Below are 23628 nucleotides of genomic sequence, written 5' to 3' on the forward strand. Positions count from 1 at the left end.
CTACCAAATACATGAAAATGACTTATGTTGGGTTTTCTTCCTTTAAATAATTCATATGGAGTCTTTTTCAATAAAGGCCTAATTGAAACTCTATTTAAAATATGGCAGGCAGTATGCACAGCTTCTGCCCAAAAGTACTTAGGAAGGTTTTTATCACAAAGCATTGTTCTAGCCATTTCTTGTAAAGATCTATTCTTTCTTTCTACTACACCATTTTGTTGAGGAGTCCTAGCACAAGAAAAGTTATGATCTATTCCATTTTCTTCACAAAACAGTTTGAAAGATTCATTTTCAAATTCTCCTCCATGATCACTTCTAATTTTTGAAATACAAGAGCCTTTTTCTCTTTGAATTCTTTTACTAAAAATTTCAAATGACATAAATGTTTCATTTTTAGATGCAAGAAAAATTACCCATGTGAATCTAGAATAATCATCTACTATAACTAAGACATATTGTTTACCTCCTAAGCTTAGAGTCCTCATTGGACCAAATAAGTCTAAGTGAAGTAGTGTTAGAGGTCTAGATGTTGATACTTCATTTATTGGTTTGAATGATATACTGATTTGTTTGCCTTTCATGCAAGTGCCACAAATGTGATCTCTTTCAAATTTAAGCTTAGGCAATCTAATAACAAGATCATGTTTCACTAACTTGTTTATTAGGTTCATACTAGCATACCCTAACCTATTATGCCACAACTAAGAATATTGAGATGAATTTGCAACTAAACAGTTTTCCATTTTGGGAGATTCTAGGAATGTGAGATAGATGTTTCCTACTCTATTTCCTTTTAATTTTATTTCTTTTGACTTAGAGCACACAACTTTACAAGAGTTAGCATCAAAACAAACTTCATAGTTTAAATCACATAGTTGACTAAAACTAATCAAATTATGTTTAAGACCATCAACAAGAAACACATTCTCTAAAGTAATATTTTCAAAAGAAATAGAACCCATACCTATAATCTTACCTTGAGAATTGTCACCATAGAAAACCTTACCTCCTTCCTTGAGAACAATGTTGCTGAGAAGATCTTAATCTCCTGTCATGTGCCTTGAGCAGCCACTATCAAGGAACCACTTGCTCCTTGGATCATTTGAAACCAATGCAGCCTACACAAGAAATCATTCACGTTGTTCCCTTTGGTACCCACATCTTCTTGGGTCCATTCTTGTTAGAAGATACTACATTTTTAGGAACCCAAACTTATTTGAATTTTTGAGGAAAATTTCGTATGAAACATTTGTTAATTGAGTGACCATCTTTTCCACAGTAGTGACAGGTAATACCTCTTTTTGAAAACTTTGATTTGAAAAATGGTTTTCTTTGAATAAATTTTTGGTTTGCTGCTTTAACAAACACTATCTTACTAGAGCTTGCTTGGAATGGGTCAAATCCAATTCCTTGTTTATTTCCAAAGTTTCTTTGAGCTCCAAGTATCATTTCTAGTTTATTTTTACCTTCAACCAACTTTTCTAACGATTCCTTCATGTCTTTGTTTTCTTTCAAAAGATTTTCCTTTTCAGCACTTAAACTGTTTCTTTCATTTTCTAACAGTTCTATTTTAACATTCAGATTATTTACCTCATTTTCTAAGGAATTTAATTCTTTTTTTAAATCAATATTTTTCTCATTCATATGCTCACATTCACATAGCAAGTCATTAAATGCATCATGAAGTTCTTCAAAAGTAAAGTCAGAGGATAGATTAGGATGCTGAGAATTTACCTCATCCTCAATATTGGCCATAAAGCAAATGTTGGCAACTTCATCATCTTGAGACTCATCACTTGATGAGAGATCTTCTTCACCCCATGCAGCTAGAGCCTTTTTCTTCATTTTCCTTTCCTTGCGATCCATCTTTTTTAGTTGAGGGCAGTCACTTCTAATGTGACCTAGCTTCTTACATTCAAAACATCGAAGCTTATTAGATGGATTAGACTCTTTTTGATCTTTTTCTTTCCGAAATGTCTTCCTTTGATTAAACCTACCTTTCTTCATAAATTTCTTAAATTTCCTAGCTAATAGAGCAAAATCATCATCTTCACTGTCCTAAGAGTCTTTTTCTTCTTTTTCAACTTTAAAGGCTACATTCTTATCTTTCTTTGGTTCAGCATTATCACTTCGTTTCATCATGATTTCACGAGTCATTAGTGATCCTAGTAAATTATCAAATTCAAGTTTGTCTAAATCTTTTGCCTCAGTAATAGCAGTGACTTTAGGATCCCATGATCTAGGTAAGCTTCTTAGAATCTTCCTAACTTTTTCACCATTTGTAAAAGTTTTTCCTAGAGACTCTAAAGTTGAAACAATATCATTAAATCTGGTGTACATGTCTTTAATAGATTCATTTTCTTTCATAGTAAATAATTCATAGTCATGAACCAGAATATTTATTTTTGTTTCTTTTACCTGGTTTGTACCCTCATGAGTTACCTCCAGTTTATCCCAAATTTCCTTTGCTGTTTTGCATGTTGATATTCGGTTGAATTCCTCTGGGCATAGTGCACAAATCAATGTGTTCATTGCTTTTGCATTTGTCTCCATACTCATTCTCTCTTCAGCTGTCCATTTGTCCATCTTTTCCATGTCAGCCAAGGTGACTCCTTTCTTAATAGCTTGCATAAGACTTGAATCCTGCATAAGATAGATATTCATTCTAGCTTTCCAGTAATTGTAGTTAGTACCATCAAAATAAGGTGGACGAGAAGTACTCTATCCTTCATGATGAGAGGAGCTAGAAAAGTATGCCATTATGTGGATCTTGACCCTAGGTTGTTAGACCTAATTAAAAAAATAGGAACCACGCTCTGATACCAATTGATAGATTTAAGCTAATGTGGTATCCACCAAGAGGGGGGGTGAATTGGTGTATAAAAAAAATTCTTTTGGAAAGAGAAAATATTTTTGTGTAAAGAGAAATAATTATGAGGTCTTATTGATGATTACACAAAGTCAAAAGTGCAACGATGCAAACTTAAAAGAGAAAGTATAAAGAGCAGTGAAGACAGAGATTTATAGTGGTTTAGCCTTCCAAGCTTAATCCACTACCTTAGTTATCCACTAAGGATTTTAAAACCAATATCACTATCAGCCCCCTACTCAATATGAACAGGTCCTCTAATCCTTGACTAGGCAATGTACAAACGCATGTAACTCATGTGCTGCACAGCAGATTCGGGCAACTTCGCATCGTTTTCGTATTTCGGCCATAACTTCCTCATTTTAACTCTGATTCGACTCTCGTTTGAACCTACGCGACCCTCTATTCCCCCTCTATAGGATTATAAAAAAAAAAAGAACTTACCTCACTTTTTTTCTGACTGATTTTGGCGAATTTTGGCAAAAACTCGCAACTCCGACGAGGCTCGTTCTCCGCTGCTTTCTTCCCACCTTCTTGCAGAACTTCCTCTCCTCTCTATAGAGCAAGTTCTTCCACTTAAAATGCCTTAACTCTCAAACTTTCTTGGAATGATTTGAGATTAACTCATGGTCTCTATTTATAGATTTCTTGAACCAATCACATTATGCCACTTATCACAAGCTAAGCCATGGATTCCAAAAACTCAAACCTATAATGAATAACTTTTCAAATCCAAACCTAGAATGAATTTAACTTTTGAAATTCAAGCTAATACCCCAAACTTCTCCCAAAAGACATTTTGGCGCATATTTCAAGTTTTCAACTTTAATATTTTATCACATGAGCTCCTTATTTCATTTGGATAATTTTTCTAATTACAATTATACCCTCAAACATCAAATTTATCGAGATACTTAAAATCTCAAAATTAATAATTCAAAATTACTCGATATGTATGATTTTCGGGAAGCCCTTACCATCATTCGACCTTTTTAGACTACGACTTAGCTTAACTGAAAATCGTCTCTTATTTTATTTCTTTCAGTGTCATAAATCTCACATCGGGACACTCGTCAAAGATATACCTTTTTCCTTAGGTATCTAAGCTCCAAGACACTTTCTACGACCGATTCTGTCACTTGTTGCCATTTCAAGTATATTTTTTGATATTTTAAACTCACTTAAAATACGTGGCATCTTTACAAAAATATAGGGTATTATACATCGTTCCACGTAACGTGTCACATATTTCTTCATACCAGGCTATCAGCAGGTTTCTTTAAGATCTCTATACATTTTTGTGACTCCTGGGTATACTGTGTATTTTGCTCGATGAACTTCTCTCAAAATGTTGTCTCAGATTTCTATCTCTTGGCACGTGCATCATTCCTTAAAATTGGAGTACGCCATCATGATATTCAAAATTAGATGTCTTTGCATGACCATCATATTAATTCACTGATTTTTTATTTACCCTACTTGAAGAGCCATCCTGATCTGAGCTATATCAGGTTGTATAGTTAAACTTGCCCAGTATCGTTTTTTTTATTTTATTTTTTAATTTCAATCTTTGATCCAAAGCTAATACTAAGACTAGATCAAAATTTGAGCACCTCACCAAAAAGTTGCCATTTCAATAATTGGATCCATGTCCAGGGGCATAACAGTGAAATTCTGAAAGTAGGAGGGGGGTTTTAAGGGACTATGACATAGTACGAAGGCTAAAGTGACGATAAAGCACTAAACCTGTACCGGAAACGATCCGCAGAGGTTGCCGAGAAAAAGGGACTCCGCTGTTTAAATTAAGTGATAAACCACAAGTGGGTTATCCGATTTGGCTTTAATGATGATAAGGTAATAATAATTCAAGTAGGGCATTATAGTCATTTTGTAGCTGTTACTTTATTGGTTTTGACGAGGAAACATCGGATTAGACGGCTTTGCTAATTGCCAAGGGCTACCAATTTAAAATTTTATATTACATTTATATATATATATATATCTGAAATCTGACTTTCAATCCAAGTCACATGTGCCAGCGAAATGGGACAAAAATGCATGACGTCAGTTCCATGACGTCACCCTTCCAGATAACATTATCCCACCACGCGCTTAGTCAATGCCTGTAAATCACGCTTGTAACCCCACGCGTTTATTGACATATTAATCATTAATTATCATAATACTATTTGTAGTACATTTACAAAGAAACTAATAATATTTTTTTTATAAATTATCAATAATTTTTCAAAAATTATGAATTCATGATAAAAGTGTTTTATAATTTTTTAAAATTAATTAATAATTTTTTGAATCTTTAAAAAATTTCAATATACAAATAGCATCACCATATTGAATATAAAAATATGTAATTTTTTCCCTAAATTTGATAAATATGTAATTTATCAGTAAGGTAAATATGTAATTTTTTCCCTAAATTTGATAAAAGAACAAAAAGTCAATTCTATATGAATATAAAAATATCCTTACTTTTGAAAATACCTAAATTTAATAAAATAAATTGTCTCTTAATTAACGTAGAGAGTGATTTTGCTTTTACACCAAAACATATTTTCACTTAAAATTTTTGTAAACAAAAACTTAATTATAATTTCGAATCACCAGTCCTCTTTAAAAGTTGTGTCAATTTACTATCTTTCATTAAATTTAATTATTTATATAAAAATCTTTTCCGTTTTACATATTTTCACAATCTATTCCTCTATTATTTGTTACAGATACAAAAGTCTCTAAAATGTACCAACTTTTGCATCAAATAGTGACTTAAAATATGAATATATTTTTGTCGACATTTAGAATTAGCTGACCGTGATCCGTAGTCTCGCAATGAGGAAATAAGTCCAAATGTAAGGAAGATGAACAAAATATAACGTACGCGAGAGGTTTTTACGTGGTTCGGCCAGAATGATGCCTACTTCACTACTGTTCTCTGGGCATTCTAATAGAGTAACAGTATGTCATTCTTGTTGTTCTCTCTTTTACAATGGTATTTTTTATCCTTATTTATAGTAAGGGGTGTTTACATTTTCATAAAATACAAAAGTGAGTAAATGACATCATGGGGACAAGATGTCCTTATCAATTCCATAAAATTGAGAGTGGGCTTCGTATTACCAAGAATTTGGTTTGCATCAGATAAAGTAGGTGGGTTCTTGCCTCCGATTATTCAGTAGCAATGTTGTTATGCGAGCTGAAAAGTTAGGCCAGCGAATTGGAAGCATCGCTGGGAGCTCATTGGAAGTATCGCTAGGAACTCACTGGAAGCATTACTGGGAACTCGTTGGAAGCTTGCTTGGCTTCCTAATTTGAGCTCGGGCTTTAGTGACGTGTGGCCTCGTTCTGCTGAGCTCGGCCCTGGGCTTATAGGGCTTCCGACGATTGGGTCGGCTTGCTGGGCTGTGTCCAACCCATAAGTAGTGGTGCGATAAATACACATAACAGTTTTACACTCTACAAATTATTATTTAGAAGAGTAATTGAATATTTTTATCATAAAATATTGACATTCACATCAAATTCCTAATAATGCTTAGAGAGACATAAATGTGATGGCCTTTGTCTTCATGTAAGCAACTGTAGTTATTTGGTAGCTTCCTCCAGTAACTTCTTTGTTGTTTTGTTGTGAGGTTTGTCTCTTTTTGTTTTAATTGCTAGACTCTTAAAGTTTCTATTTGAGCCTGTTTGTTTCTTTGTGAAACTTGGGATATGTCTCATCTTTTGTTGTAGTGCTTGTCTTATCTCTTTATGTTAGTAATTTTTTCTTATATTGTTACTCGAAACATGTCCTAACATAAACTATTGTATCCTCTTTCTTTATGTTCAATAAAAATCTCATTTGAAAAAGAAAAGAAAAGAAAAGTTGTCAATCGTTTTTGGTAATCAGTCGATTATTTTTGTCTTGCTGTAGACCATATTTTAAGCATGCCGATTGTTTTTATGCAAGCTCTTTGCTATGCTCGGTCGACTGTGTCTTTATCATTTTCAATCAACTGTTTTGAACCCTATCGATCATTTCTTATAAACTGTTGATCTTTTTTCACTTTAATGATTAGTTGTGTAGGTCTAACGACTCTGAACAACTAGTTTTATTTAAAAGTTTGGATGGAGAAATTTATAAATATAATTCAAGGATGCACTTGAGAAGACTAATGGATGGTAATAAATTGAGTTGAACATACAACAGTTATTTATCTTCTCAAATAGTGATTGTGCTTTCATTTTTTTCTCAAACGTTTTGATCTTCATTTGTATCTTTTTATTTAAGACTTGTATTTAATTTTGAGAGATTTTGTAACTAAAAGTGTGTTTGATTGTTCACATTTGCCATAGAAAATATGTAATTATTACACATAGTTTCTATGAAATTAATCAAACACTCCTAACTTTTTTATGAAAAATATGTGTATAGTACAAACATTTAAAACTTGTCTCCATGGAATTTATTTTCTAAGGGAGTTGAGTGATTTTTGTTTTATAGGCAATCATTACCTAAAATTTAATTCTAAGTAATGCAATCAAACACATCCTAAGATATGCATCTTTTAGATTCTCTTCTATTACTTATTTATTGTATTTCTTAACTTGTATAGTTAGAGAGCCTATATTGATAATAAGATGTTATAAATTCTTAGCTATCTATATTGGAAGGCTTACCAAATTTGATAGGAGATTTAGTGAATTGATTTGAAAATTTTTAATAAAAAATTAAAATAATAAATTAGATTTGATTTAATTGAACCGTTCTAAATCACTTACATTCCCCTTACATTCATTTTGTTTACTATTCACTATTTTGTGTTTTATCTTTCAAAACATTCTAAAAAAAAAATTAATTTCTCAATCACCCATTTCAACTCCTTTTTGGATGTGTCGTGTCATTCCTTGTGTCAATCCAATCCTAACACTTACATGGCTGTTGGGTCCTTTTTTTTTATGTTCAATAAAAATCTCATTTTAGGAAAAAAAAAATGTACCAACTTGCGTGGGATGAGCCTAAAGAAAGGTGAAACAGCCGGTGAAGGTGGCGCGTGGCGCGTGGCGCGTGGTTGGGAGGTGGGGAGGGTGGGGTAGATCCAATTTCCTTCCAAGACCAATGAATTGTCTCACTCACACTAATTGCAAGGAAAATACTTAGGTATATAGGTTGAATGGACAATAAAAATTATGATTTAGTTTTATAATAAATAAAAAATTATCCATATAAATTAAAAAATCTTAAATAATATAGATCAATCTTGAAGAGCTTTAGGTATTTTATTTTAATTTAATCATTTTCCTCGCAACAGTCACTTAGCTGTCTATTTAAGTCTCCATTTTTTTGCATATAAGAACCCTAGTTTTCTTTCACTCGCTCACCTGTTAGATTCTGCTACCAAGAAAATAGGATAATATCCATATATATGGACTTCTCTTGGCTGGAAAATTCATCTGCCGCCGCCGGAAAAGCCATCCAGGAGCTGTGTGAAGGCCGGCAGCTCGTCTACAAGCTCCGATCAATCCTTGGTCGGGAGGACTGGGCCGACGGCACCGGATCATTGGCCGTCGCCAAGGATCTCGCCGTGAAGATCTCGCGATCTTTCGCGGAGACTATTTCAATAATACTGGACGATGAGCATAGTGCTGCCGATGAGGTTTCTCAAATTCTGGCGAACTCCGTTCAAAGTTCACCGCGGTCGGATGGTCGGAAGTCCGAGGATTCCGGCGAAAGCACCAAGAGATCCGGCGTCAAAAACCTGAGAGGCTGCTACAAGAGAAGGTGAACCTTCCAGCTCATTTCCGGTCGATTTTTTTTTTGTTCTTTTTTGTTTGCTTAGATTGGGCATGATTCGGGGGCATTTTCGTCTTTTAAGAGAGGACGAAGCAGCTCCATGTGCCGTTGCTTTCAAGTCAATCCAAGAGGACGAGGAAACCTTGCTCCCAAAAGACAATTTTGCCCCCCTTTCCGACCAAGCAATTCAATCATGGCTAGTTGTGTCTAAATTTGCAAACCCTGTTTGCTTATGATTAATTAATTATCATTTAATTTGGAATTATTATATAATCTGCAGAAAGACCGGGCAAACATGGACAATGCTCACCCCCACTTCAAACGCGGACGACTACACATGGAGGAAGTACGGACAGAAATCTATTCTCAAAGCCAAACACCCAAGGTTGGATTTCCATATTCTTTCCATTAACAAGCACCCCTGTTGATTATTCCGTTCACAAATCGGACGGAATCCGGTGAAAACTCCTTCCGGTGGAATGGATTTAATTCATTCCGTACGGTTAATTAGCCATTCAGACCGGATAGCATTATTATTCAATTAATAAGCACTAGAAGTTTTCTAGGAATTGAGAAGAATAGCTAACTTTGTAATTGATGTCCTCCAGGAACTACTATAGATGCACCCACAAGTTCGAAAAGGGTTGCCAAGCAACCAAACAGGTGCAGCAAACTGAACTTGATCCGCCGATGTACATGTCCACCTACCACGGCCAACACACTTGCCGGAATACTCGGATCCAGAAATCTCCGATCGTCGTCGGTCCTACTGATCTCGAAGACAACACTTCGTTTCTCATTAGCTTCGGTTCGGCCAGCCCAAATCGTGAGCCCCCGGGGCTGTATTTTCCGGCCATTTCATTCGGAAAACAGGAAGAAAATTACAAGGAAAAGAAGCCGAGTTGGGATAGTTATAATATTAATGGGGGTGAAATCATCACGCCGGAGATGAACTCGCCGGCCGACAACGGCGATGTGATCTCCTCACGTGCAGAAAATACTTGTAATGGAGAGGGCTTTGGGCTGGATTCGACTGTGGACGGTTTTGGTTTTGATGATGCGTTTGACTTTGAGTTCGAATGATATATTAGGGATAATCTCCTTTCCCTCTATATATATATATATATATATATCTTTTCTTGTTTGTATTTGCAGATAGTTGAACGAATTATATCAACATGTTTACATATAATTAATTAGTCATAAAAGATGCTTTTTCACACCTCTCCTTCTCATGTTTACATATAATTAATTAGTCATAAAAGATGTTTTTTCACACCTCTCTCTCTCATGTTTACATATAATTAATTAGTCATAAATCAGCACATCTCCTAATTTATCTTCTTAATATAGTTTAGTGGTGGGGTGACGTCAATAATTAAACATAATTTAAAAAAAATTAATCATAAAAATGTTTTTTACACCCTCCTCTCTCTCTCTCTCTCTCTCTCTTCATTAATGGTGGCGAAAAAAGAAACCAAATCATTTAAAACAATCAAATCAAATGATCTCATCAAATCGATTTCACAAAATTAAAGATAAGTTATAATTTGACAATTTTAAAAAAATGTCCAAATTAATTTAGTTTGAATATTGTATTTTGTGAAGGACTTTCTAAATGATTGGAATCTATTATTTTAATACTTGTTTTATATTATTTTATAATATTTAATAAAACATAAAGATAATTTTAATCTTATAAAAAATTTAAAACACATATTAAACCTTTTTCACTCATATGCTTCCCTCCTAAAATTTCTGCTTAAATCTATTGTCCAAGACTGCACATTTTCAAAGCAAACAAATTAGTTATAAAAATTGATTAATGGTAAAATAATGAGTTGTATAATAAAAAATGGAACAAATTATTATTATAAATAATGAATAAAAATAAAAATAATAAGGCTTGTGTTTGGTGGTGAGTATCACTTGAATATTGTTTGTTGATCATCATTTGATTCCTATTGCATGTAATTAGGTTATGAGGGACTTTTAATTTTTGGGTTCCGTTATGCGAGAAATGATAAATTTACTAATGTATATTATTTGTAATTAAAACTATTCATATTATATAACACATCAAACTTATAATGTAATATATTAAGAATAAGAATTGATATATCTCGATTGCTTGTATATAATTGATATATGTTGGTTGCTTATGAATATAAATTAAAGTATAAAATTTATAATAAATATAAACTTTAAGTTTGGTGAACAACATTGATTGTCTAGATAAAAAATAACACATAAATCATCAAGGTACAAACAACACATAGATTGAATAAATTATCAAATTATGTACAAATTCAATAAAACTACTATTTGTTCCTTTGTAATTTCACATAAATCTATATAATAAGTGCTAGATCATTGTCAAATGGACATAATACTATGTAATTACTACTTGATCATGCAAAAAATCTATAAATTTGATCAAATTAGTACTACACCCTTTCTGATTCGACATAATTTTATGTAATAACTACTTGATAGATCTAGATAAAGAACAACTTATAGATCATTTTATGACTACAAAAAATGATATAATTATATTCATAATATATAAATAAATTAAAATATTAATTTAAATAATTAAAAATACTCAAAAAATTATATCTTCTTGCGGCCCAATTGCTTAAAACAACAAATTAATAACTAAATCATAAGTTACAACAGCATTTTGTAATGACATACTAGTAACAAATAACACTTTAGAGCAGAGTGCCTCTGAAATAAAATTTACTATAATGTAATTTACTAAGAATAAGAATTGATATATCTTGGTTGTTTATGAATTTAAACTAAAATATAAAATTTAATTATTTATATAACATAAATAAAAATAACATAAAAACATATTTAATTATTTATACATAAGATAATTACAAAATACATAAAATTTTATGTTTTGTATGAATGATAAAAGAGAAGAAATATAATTATATTATGATGGATATATGAATATATTTTTTATTAAAAATAAATATTATAATATTATGATTTATAATTTGATTTTCATTTCATAACTTAAAAATTGAAACAAAACTACAAAATAATTTTTTTAAAAAAGCAAGACAAACAATGCTTGCCAAAATTTTTCAAAGTTACAAAATGAGTTCATTATGGTTTAAATGATTTTGTATAATATATTTTTAATTTAAAAAGAATATATTTAGTGAGATAAAAGCTGAATATGTTGTTGTAGAAAAAATATGATTTTGTAAAGTTGTATAAAATCATAGTCCAACCCAACAATACCCTTTTTTCTTTGATGCGCATAGGTTAGTCTTGGACGAAAAAAAAGCACAGAATAGCTTCTTGGAGAAGGCCATTGTTAATATTGATATTCTAAAAATTCATTAAATAAAGTGAGTGACTAAAATTTTAAATTTTAAATTTTAAATTAACAACGAAGAGAAATAATGAAATTTTGATTTGGACAAAGAAGAAGCACATAAGAGCTTCTTGGAGAAAGCCATTGTGACTCTTGGGATCCTAAAAATTCATTAAATAAGGTGAGTGACTAAAATTTAAATTTTAAATTAATAAGGAAGAGAGAGAATGAAATTTTGAGTTGTGACAGGAAAGGGTATTGTTGGTAAATAAAATGACAAATGACATAATTATTCTAATATCAATAATTAAAATGATAAAAAAAGACAATTCTATCTGGATAGATTCTATCCAAATAGATTTATTGTTTTTGTGAAATGGACAAATTGTCCCAATAAAATAAATTGTTTTATAGTTTAAATTTTCTATTTACTCATAAAGTTATAAATATTAATTGATTCTCAGATAAAATAATAAAATCATAATATAAGATTATAGTTGTATATGATTTTTTATAAATACTAGTTATTATTAGTAAATTTTAATACTTTTAAGAATTAAAGTGTCTTTGTATATTAATGTCACGACCTGATTTCTAATAAATCATAACCGGCGCTAATCCCTAGGCCCAGCAGGCCCACTGTGGATTAGTAGCCCTCTTCCATCATCCTACTATTATAAATACATATACAGTTTCATATCGCGAACTTTTGGCACAAATATGTATCATAAAAATAAAATACAAAAGAATAGACTTTACAATAAGTGTGCGTCTCCACAGAGCATCCTATATTAAATTAGGAATCAAAAGGGGTTTGACATCATACTAGAAGATTTGCTGGATCAGTATTCAAAAGAAGAATCTCCTGAAAATATTTTTTTAAAAGAAGGGTGAGTCTTGTGGACTTGCAAATATAAGGTATGTCATGCCCACTAGAAGAGTATGCAACAAAAATGTTGAGAAGAATATCATGGATACAATAACATAATAGTAAGATGAACAACAAGTATATGTATCATAGGTTTACATAATCTGAGATTTAAAAGATTTAAAAAGAAAAACAGTGTAGGAAAAATAGGTGCCTAGAGACAACCCCCATAAGTTGCTCATCTAACCACCTAAGTCTCCTATACTTTTTATATGCAATGCATGCATTGAATCTGAGGACCCACTAGTAGAAATAGGCTTAATGCCTATGCACACATGCACACAAGTACATATACTGGCACATACATCATCATCATACTATAATACCATAATAGGTCACGTGATAGCAGTGCTGAAACATACTATCCGTGTCTCTCATGGCCTTAGCATGCCAAGCCTCACAGTACCATGATCTTTTCTTGTTGTGAGTCACTAGGGAATCTACCAGTTAGTCCTCTAATAATGCAAATGATACCATACTTAATACACAAGTCATAACCATTTATCATTTCATGTGGTGACCAAAATGCACCATATCATTCAATATTTCACATACTCAAAGACAAGAAATAAGTTAGGGTATCATTTAAAATCTTTAAGCTTATATCTCTCACAGTAGGATGAAAATATTTTATGCATTTAAGAAACATTTAAAAATATTTTTCTATGATCTGCCTATAAAAATCATGTACAAGTTATGCATGGAATAGTATATACGTGCACAATATAAGGTAAACATGACATATCTTGTCTACTTGTTTGGGAAAGAATGACTCAAGTCTGAGCTTGGGGAGAAGATCGAGCGAAAACCTGAGAATCCAAGCCTACAATGAATAAAATAGGATGGTCACCTTTAGGTAATAAAAGTAGTGATGTAATAAAAATTACCGAAAATCCTAACCATTGTCTAACACCCTGAATTCGTTATTTTATATCTTGACCCACCCAATATTTGAATTTGGCGCCATGGAATTCGTCGAGCTTAGCCATCGACTACATCATCATGTCTCGCCATGCATGCTACGCGTAAGTGTATAGTGAGACTACACATCCACTTATAGGCTGTAATAAGAATAATATATATATATATCTATATCTATATTCACCCATAACTAGATTCCTTTTAATTTAGATAATATTTTAAAGTTTTTAAAAAATACATATATATATTTATGGCTTAATTGGTAAATTTTTAAAAGTGTAACAATTAATTAATTAGTGATTTAATAGATGGCTTAGAAAAGATTTGCAATGTGCTAGCCTCAGAATAAAATGAATCCATCATGAATCAGGATTCGGGGTAAACCTAAGTCATCATCATAGGTTAGCCTAGAACACATTCTGGTCAGTCTTACTCGGTCTCGAATCATCTAATAGGGCTTCGTCCTTAGAACTCCGATCAACAAAGTGACCCGCCAGTCACATTGCCAATTCCAAGAGACCTAAAGAGAACCCAAATTAGATTGAGGTCGATATCCTTAGTAGGACCAACTTAACCAAGTTATTTTAGGTTCAAGGACAAGTGACAAAAAGGGAAAACAAGTCGAGAGGGCCAGCCCAAGGGCTGCCACAACTAGGTCAAACCATGCCCAACACATTGGGTCATTCAATAACCCAATTAAATATCACCATCCTAGGTCAAAACCTTCCTCGACCTACCCAAACCCAAAAGCCCATTTTTTTCTTTTTTTTTTTTTATTTCTTCCCCACATTCTGCTGCCGCCGGCCACCGCCACCGGCCGGCGATGATATGGCTGACCAGCATACCATTTTGAAGCCCTCGTCACGAACATCAACATATCTCAAAATGATAGCCATTAGACTATTAGATCTTAGCATATCTAAAAATTAAATTTTTGGCCAACAGAGGGACGCGTTCTGGCCATCGCCAATTGCTGATCGCCGTTAACTTTTTTGACGATTGGAGGCTACCATGAGGTGCGCTACACCAAAGAGACCAACATACCCAAAAATGACTAAGATCGGATGGCTAGATTTTCGTATATCTAGGATTTAATTTTTAGCCAAAATAAAGGACTTGCTACCAACCATTGTCAGCCATCGTGGTCGGAGATTTCCGGCTATCTGAGACCACCATCCAACACCCTCAACTATCTCGACCAACATATCCCAAAACCAACCAAATCCAATGGTCATATCTCTGTAGATATGAGTTTAAACATTTGGCCAAAAACCCAACCACACCTATATACATACATCTCATGAAACAACGACAAAAACCAATGAAAAACATACCAAAGCACTTACCTCCTTATAGATCGGGGGCACTTTAACGATGAAAATGAAGTCGGATGCAAGATCAGGCGGTTAGATTGAGAGAAATCAACAAAAATTTGAGAGAGAGAGAGAGAGAGAGCCGATCTGGGAGTGTGCCCGCGCGTCTCTTGTAACGACCTGTTAGGGGGTCTAGACGTTTTTAGGTATTTTATTCTGGGTTCAATTTTTTTTTTTCTTTAACTAATCGAGGGTTGAAAATATTTTTCTTTGCTTATGGAATGAAAAGTAAATGGAAATGAGAATTTGGTAGCCCATCTAAATGGAATCCAAAAATGTGGGAAAAGTCCAAAGTAGATTGGGCTATTGAGATGTGTTTTGAATTTTAATTATATTATGAATGGGTTTGGATTATGATAATTTATTTGCGTTAGTGAGTTGGGCCATGGAATGGCCCACGGCATGGGCTGAGCCCAATTGAGAAATGGGATTTGAAATTCTTAAAAGAAAATCATAATAAAATAAATTTTCCATCAAATGTCAATAGTGCCCTTGATCTTCCTTTTGACCATTGTAAAGGTGAAGGGCAATCAGGTCATTTCGACTAAGTGGCAGGTGCAGACTGCCCATTTTCCTTCTTCGTGCTGCACCTGCACTGGCGACCTTTCTCCTGAGTGTACCCACATTTCCTATCTATGGCCTATTCTTCTTATTTCTTCTCTTCCCTCTTGGCTGCTTGTATTTTTCGTCTGGGATGATAGCAGCTTCAGGAATAGAGGATTCTTCTATGTAGCGAAGTTATCAGGAAAGTTCTCTTACCCATTTTTATTCCAGTGCAAGTTTCTTTCAGCCATTCCTTCTTCATTTCTGCAAGTTCTTCTTGCACTCCCCTTTGATTGCATTGCAAGTTCTCTTATACATCCTCTTATATGCTTGTGCGAGCTAGCTAATTCGATTTCCATATTCATTTTGTCTTACTATGATGTCTGTGAATGTATATATCTATCTATATATATATCTGTTGCTGTGTATAGCTTCTTCTCCTCCAATTGCAACATCCTGTTCTTTTGAATCTCCTTACTAAGTATATTAAGGTCCCTTTGATGTTTTGAATGGGGATTGCTTTACCCTAGATTTACTTTTTGTGAATGGCATATGTTTGGTTTCAGTTTAGATACAGAGGTTCTGTTCGCCTCTGTATTGAGCTGTAGGTTGTATGCATATGTAGAAATAAAGAAGCTTGTTCAAATAGCCCTTATTAGAGGCAAGCAAATCATGGCTATACTCCCTGGTGTTGAATAAACCTTCACATGTATATATTATATATGAAACGAACAGCTTGGTGTAGACACCTTATGTTTTAAATAGCTGACGTATATCTGGTTGCGAGCTCTTTAAAGTGAGCTCATGTCTATGCCCTCTGACCATAAGCATAATCGCGAGCTCTTGTTGCGAGCTCATACCTGTATGCTCTCTGACCATAAGCATAATCGTGAGCTCTTTGTTGCGAGCTCATACCTATACGCTCTCTCACCATAAGCTTAATCGCGAGCTCTTTCCCGTGAGTTAATTTCTCAAGCTCTTGGCTGCGAGCACTTGCCGCACGCCTGACCTCGAGCTCTTGGCGCAAGCTCGTCCCGCGAGCTCTTGCCCAACCCCCTTGACCACGAGCTCGTTTAGCGAACTCTTATGCACCTCCTAACCTCGAGCTCTCTCTCTGCAAGCCGCTCATGACCTCAAGCTCGTTTCGAGCTCTTTCTGCGAGCTCTCCCGAGCTCTCTCCGTAGGTCGCGAACTCATGACCTCGAGTTATTCCCGAGCTCATCCCGTAAGCCTTTGACCTCAAGTTATCTCCGTATTAAAGTAAATGTTTTCATTTTCTTTAATTTATATTTTACCTTTCATTTACTTTAATACATAAATATAAATAAGAAAGTACCCCTCATTTGGATTCAATAAAAATATCAAAAAAATCAAAATCCATAACAATAAAAAGATATAATTTTGGTTTTAGTACAAATTCACGAATTTGTAATTTTACCACCATCGAAATACATAGTTTTCGTTTCTTAAAAAATTCATTAAAAATCATTTTTACTACAATGAATGCTAGTTATCAAAATACTGGGAGTTAGTTTTTCAAAATGAAGACATTTTCAAAATATGTTCTAATTGGTCCTTCACCTTAGAAAAATTTCAGGTTTTTGTTTGACCAGCAATTTCACGTGGTGTGGTCATTTGATTGCATGGGGACTAATCATGAATTTGAGCTACGAGCATGAATGCAAGTAAATGCATACTATCACTAGTTAAATGAAATCACAACAATCATATGATGGGAAAAATAGTTATTAAATTTATAATATTCCTTTGCTAGTGAATTGAGATTTGATATTAAATAGCATGTCGCAAAAACTATTCATGTGTTATAAATTACATCAAGCATTTCTGTTTCATAAATTACATCTTGAATATGGTAAACGTTATGAAGTAAGATATGTTGAATTTATCTGATGATGGAAAAATACCTGGTATGGGTAAGTAATGTTGAAAGTATGAATATCGCGAAAACAAGAATTTAAATACATGTGGTTGGCAAATGCATACATGATGCACATACATGTACATGTTACATATATATATATATATGTTTTGTGCACCTATTATTTTGCGCGGAGGGAGAAAGGGTACCCTAGAGCACCTAGCACGGGACGAGGTGGCCATAGCCCGGTAGGTTGGCTCCATATTTATTTGTGAGGTTTGATAGACCTTATGCACTTTTGCATGCATCGATTTATGGCTTGTGAGTCGGGAAAATTGATATTGATAATGAAATGATACACTCTTGCATGTATTGAATGATGGCTTGCGAGCCTCTGAGAATTGATAATGATATTCAAATTTTATGCACATTTGCATAGTGATACATGGTGACATGATATATTAAGTTGAATTGATAAATTCATGAATTATGAATCTTGTATATAATTGTGGAGTCCTTGATTACTCTTCTTGGTGTCATCGTATTCTTGGATCCTATATATTGTTCCTTGTTTCTCAAACTTGTTGAGCCTTGTGGCTCACTTGATCTTCTTTGCCATTCCAAGTAAAGGAAAGACGGTTATTAGGGGCGAGTCCAGTAGGACTGCAGCCTAGAGATAGTGGTGTACGGAGACGCGTCCTAGCTTTAAAGATCCTAGTTAGTGATTTGGTGAGGTTTGTAATAATGAGAATTTATTATGTTATGGGCATTTGAGCCTCTTATTATTTTGTATGGCTATCGAGCCTCGAGTTATGAGATATTGAGAATGTGATTAAATCTTATTTAAATTTTTGCTGCTAGAAATGAAATGAGTTGAGTTCAGTTTTGTTCTATATCATCTCTGTAATGATCTTCTTTCGAGTATTCAGAAGCGGGCCTTACACCTTCCCCTTTCCCTTTTATATTTTCCTTTTTGTTTATTATTTTTTTGATTATTTATTTAATTATTATTATTATTATTATTATTTTCAGATCTTTACAATTAGCACACATTTTACACATAATTGAATAATTTTACATTTGTTTTCATTTCTTCATATATATCGACAATTAATTGTCTTATGTTTCTATGTTTATGTATGACATACACAACAATTAATTACTGTTATATCATATTTCTTCAAACCGTCCAAACTTAGAAGCTATGTTTTGGATGAGTTCAAACACATTGGGCTTTGGTTATGGTTCAAAAGATAACCCCAAACTACAATTAGTGGTTTGGTTTAGAGAACACCTTCCAAATAGCTCAAACCTATCACTTCACACCCCTACTTTTTATGATTAAGAAATCCAAGATAAACTAATTTCCGATGAGTAAATTTTATCAAAAAGTGATGAATACTATTTTTCCTAAGTAAAGTGACATATTTTGGGGTCATTTGGTAGATATCCATTGCTTTTAGCTTTTATTTTTATTATTTTCAAAAGAAAAATGTGACAATGAAATAGATTTTGCAAACTTTCTCCCTCAAGGTTGTTGGGAGTAGAGCTCCTTGCCATTTGTGCTTTAATCAATCGTTTCCTCTGCCTTAGCACTGGTTTCATGGTGGTCGGACCCTCTTTCTCCATCTCCCTTGCTCGTTTTCTTGTGGACACAAGTGAAGTTGTTCACAAGCAAACATGGAACATCGATTAAAGGACCATCCACCAAATAGAGGGATTTAGATGTAAATTCTCTACTCGCAAACCCTAGCTTGGTGAGAATCAAACACCCTTAAGCTTCATTTCAACCATGGGCTTTTTTTGGTTTGTTTTGTGTTTTGATAGTGGAGCTTTAAGAGATCCAGTGGTTCTTAATGCATGGGTGTAATGACTCATTAACGGGTCTAGGGCATTTTATCACCACTTTGAGTTGTGTTATATTTTGTAATTATTAGATCAAGGTGTTGAGGAGATATATATATATATATATATAAGTTACGGGTGGGAAGTTCAAACAAATGAAATGTGAAGCATAAGGATAATTGAAAAGTTAAAGTAGAGAAAATAGGGGAAGATAACGGTAAGAAGGCACAACAGTCTCTCCACTGATGGCAAGGAGTTGTCGATCAGTCGCAAACAGTCACCCATTCTCATTCGTTCTGTCGATCAGTCCATCTTCCTAAGCCACCTAGTATATAAAGCAATGAGGAAAGTCAGTGTGTGTGAGCTTCGACTCATGATGCTCACTTGAGGAACGTCAATGCATGTAAGCTTTGGCTTGTGATGCTCGCTTGGTGAAAAATCGGCTCATGGGTGGACAATGGTCCACAAGTTGATGATATGGTATTGTTACCCAAAGTTGGGTAGACGAGCACTTGACGTGGGTGAACTACAGCTATGAGCTCTGTAAGTGGGACTCGGTCCACAAATTAGAGATTTAATTGAAATTAGGTGAAACCGTATCGTCTAAGAGATAAATTAACAAGGTGAGACTCCTATACTCCAAATTCTATTTTTTATTCTCTTATGAGAGACTTCTATTACATGAGACGTGTTTTGTGAAGTTCTTGTACATAAACTCTTATTATTCTCTTATGTGAAATTATGTTGCATATATGAACTGTATTTTTTCTGAAAAATATATGCTGTTGGCTTTTAAACTGTTGCATTTATAAAATTGGTGTGGCCATACTATTGTACCTATTTGTTGTTGGCCGAGGGAAAAGTTGGATATCCCCTGAGAGGCACTATGCGTGCGCCATCGAGAAAGCTCTCGTGGGGAAGACCGTGAACCTAAGGGACAACGGATGTGGTGCTTGCATGAGTTCTCTGAGGTCAGGCTGAGGTGACATGGTTAGGGACCTCCCGAGAGGGGCTATGCATGCGCCATTGAGAAAACTCTCGTTGGAGGAGGCTGACATGTTCACGAGGCACTTTGGAGTAGTTCTCATTATTTTCCTCATACATTTTATACCTGATCATGCATTGATATAAACTATTTTGGAGTTTCTCACTAGAAGATTCATCTTCTAATTAGACTATGTCCCTAGAATATTCAAACGTTCCAGGTTCGATAAGCAGCACAAAGGGAAAGGAGGTAGCGGAAGAATAAGCTTAATTTACTGCTTGTAGCATGTTTAGAATATCTTTATTTATGTGTGAACCTATGTTTAAGGCGTTCAGTTATCACTTATGAGAGATGATGTCCTTGTAATACATTTTGTAGACGTCTTGAACAATTTTATTTATGATAAATAAAGCATCATAGTTGTGAACCATATTAGGTTCGATCTAGCTTCCGTATTTAAAATTTTAACATCTGTCTTAGCTATTTAATATTGGGTTTGTTAAGTTGAGAAGGTGAAAATTAGGGTTTTTGGGAATTTGTGTGATGTATGGCAGCGATTGTGGTATGAAAAATTTTTATATTCCTGAAATTCTAAGTTATAACACGCTCGAGAAATTTGGGGTGTTACAGTTGGTATCAGAGTGAACTTAAGGAAAAGTTCGCATGTGGCTAGATGAGCAAAGCCACCATAAGTTTTGGGAATTAGGTTAGGATTTTTTTTTGAAATATTTAGTGGCATACTCTTGTTACTTATTCAAATTGAATTGTGTTATGCTGTGATGATTTAATAAATCGTCCTGTCTTCTTTCCAGATGGTGAATACAAGAAGGAACAGGCGTGAGAGAGGTAATGGCAAAGAAAGCAACACCAACCTGCACCTAGGAGGTGGTGTGGAAGGTCAAAGAGATGCACGAGCCGACCTCGGTGAAGGCCAGATTGATAGGATCGAGAGAATCCTAGAAGGCATGGCTAGGAAAATTTTGGAGTTGCAACCCGAGCAAAGAAGAGTAGATGCCTTAGAGAGGTATCTACGACAAAACCCGCCAGTGTTTCGAGGAAAACCGGCAGACGACCCCGCAATCAGTGAATATTGGTTGGACCAGACTGAGAAGATCCTACAAAGATTGAGAATCTTGAATGAGGACAAGGTCGAGTGTGCGACCTATATGCTGGAAGAGGAAGCGGCCCAATGGTAGAGGTCTATGCAGCGAGCGATACCTAACTGGACAGGATCTTAGGGGTAGGCAACAGATGTAGAATTGGGGGAGGCACCCCAGATGTTGTGGGAACGATTTAAGGAACTGTTCAACGGGAAATTCTTTCTCACTTGTTGGAAGTTGGCTAGAGCTCGAGAGTTTATGAACTTACGCTAAGGGTCAAATATGTCTGTGGCCCAATATGAGGCTAAATTTTTGTGGTTAATCAAGTATATGCCGCTGTATGGGATGGATGATGTGGAGAAGGGATGAAAATTCTTACAAGGCTTGCGAATTGAATTTCAACAATTGATGAGCTTGGTCCACGTGAAGTCTTACGCGGATATAATTTTCAAAGCTATGACGACCGAGGAGAATATGATGCGGGTGGCAGAACTAAAGGCCACAACTATTCAAACTGGAGGACAATCAGAGAAATCCCACTGGACTATGGGACCTCAGGATGGAAAGATCGTGAAAAAGGGCAAGGCGTACTTTAAATGCAAGAAGAGGCACCCGGGAAAGAGGTGCGATGGCTAAAGCATCATTTGTTACACTTGTGGAGAGCCCAGGCATACTTCTAGAAATTGCTCGAAGGGAATGATCCAAGAAGGTAAAGCCAAAGCAGCAACACCAGTGAGCGTGATTTGCTACAATTACAACCAGCACGGGCACATCTTGAGGAATTGCCCGAAAAAGAAAAAGCAGCAGCTAAAGATTAAAGAAGGAAAGGGGACCAGATAGGGGCGAGTCTATAATTTGACCAAGGAGGACGTAGAGACGAATGCTGCCGTTATCCAAGGTACTCTCTTCATTTTGGATATCCTTGTGCATGCATTGATAGATCCATGGTCTACTCATTCTTTTATATCGCATGCTTTGGCTGGAAGTTTGAGAGTAAAAACTGAGTCTATGGGGTGTCTTATGGTGATTTCGACACCTATGGGTAAAAGTATGAAGTCCTCAGAAATGGTGAGGGGATGCGAAATTAGCCTGAGTAATGTTCGGTTCAAGACTGATCTGATTCTGTAAGAAGTATATGACTTCGACATAATCTTGGGGATGAACTTCTTGTCCAAGTACGATGCCAATATAGACTGTTGTAGGAAGATAATGACCATAAGAAAACTTGAGGGAGGGTGGGTTAAATTTAGGGGACAAGGCGACCCCGAGGTCATAAAGATGATTTCAGCAATGAAGTTTGCAAAGTTGTTGAGCCGAGGAGCTCATGGATTCATAGCCTATGCTTAGTTAGAAGAAAGAAAGGTACCGAAACTCAATTAGGTGCAAGTGGTACGAGAATATGATGATGTGTTTCTAGAAAAATTACCGAGACTACCTCCACCTCGGGAAATCGAGTTCTCAATTGAGTTAGTGCCAGGAACCCAGTCGATATCAATTCTTCCATACCGAATGGCTCCGGCGGAGATGAAAGAATTGAAAAGTCAGCTACAGGAGTTGACTGATAAAGGGTTCATTAGGCCAAGCATGTCACCATGGGGCGCACCAGTGTTATTTGTAAAGAAGAAAGACGGGAGTCTAAGGATGTGCATTGACTACCGTCAGCTAAATAAGGCCACTGTAAAGAACAAGTATCTGCTCCTAAGGATAGACGAGTTGTTTGATCAACTACAGGGAGCGAAGGTGTTCTCGAAGATTGATTTGAGATCCAGATATTATCAGCTGAGAATTAAACCAGGTGATGTTCTGAAGACAGCATTTCGGTCAAGGTATAGCCATTTTGAGTATTTTGTAATGCCATTCAGATTAACTAACGCTCTAGCAGCGTTTATGGATCTTATGAATAGGGTTTTCAAACCCTACCTGGATCGGTTTGTGATCGTCTTCATAGATGATATATTGGTGTATTCTTTGAATGAGAGTGACCACGAGGAGCACTTGAGAATAGTGCTATGAACCCTCAAAAAACACCAATTGTATGCCAAGTTCTCTAAGTGCGAGTT

The 23628-nt window shown here is 34.9% G+C and overlaps 1 protein-coding gene across 1 annotated transcript; it reads left to right on the forward strand.

Moving 5' to 3' along the window:
- The first annotated feature begins 8204 nt into the window (after positions 1 to 8204).
- On the forward strand, positions 8205 to 9879 carry LOC127788824 (probable WRKY transcription factor 70). The gene is made up of 3 exons (XM_052317456.1): positions 8205 to 8645; positions 8938 to 9042; positions 9266 to 9879. Exons 1-3 carry the CDS (start codon positions 8290 to 8292, stop codon positions 9738 to 9740), a joined length of 936 nt encoding a protein of 311 aa, XP_052173416.1. The 5' UTR covers positions 8205 to 8289; the 3' UTR covers positions 9741 to 9879.
- The last annotated feature ends 13749 nt before the right edge of the window (positions 9880 to 23628 follow it).

Source organism: Diospyros lotus, chromosome 13, assembly GCF_014633365.1.
Source record: "Diospyros lotus cultivar Yz01 chromosome 13, ASM1463336v1, whole genome shotgun sequence".
Taxonomy (NCBI): Eukaryota; Viridiplantae; Streptophyta; class Magnoliopsida; order Ericales; family Ebenaceae; genus Diospyros; species Diospyros lotus.

Coding starts and splice junctions, on each gene's coding strand:
- LOC127788824 (XM_052317456.1), top strand. CDS start 8,290: ATGGACTTCTCTTGGCTGGAAAATTCATCTGCCGCCGCCGGAAAAGCC. Junction 8,646..8,937: donor AGAGGCTGCTACAAGAGAAG/GTGAACCTTCCA, acceptor TATAATCTGCAG/AAAGACCGGGCAAACATGGA. Junction 9,043..9,265: donor CTCAAAGCCAAACACCCAAG/GTTGGATTTCCA, acceptor GATGTCCTCCAG/GAACTACTATAGATGCACCC.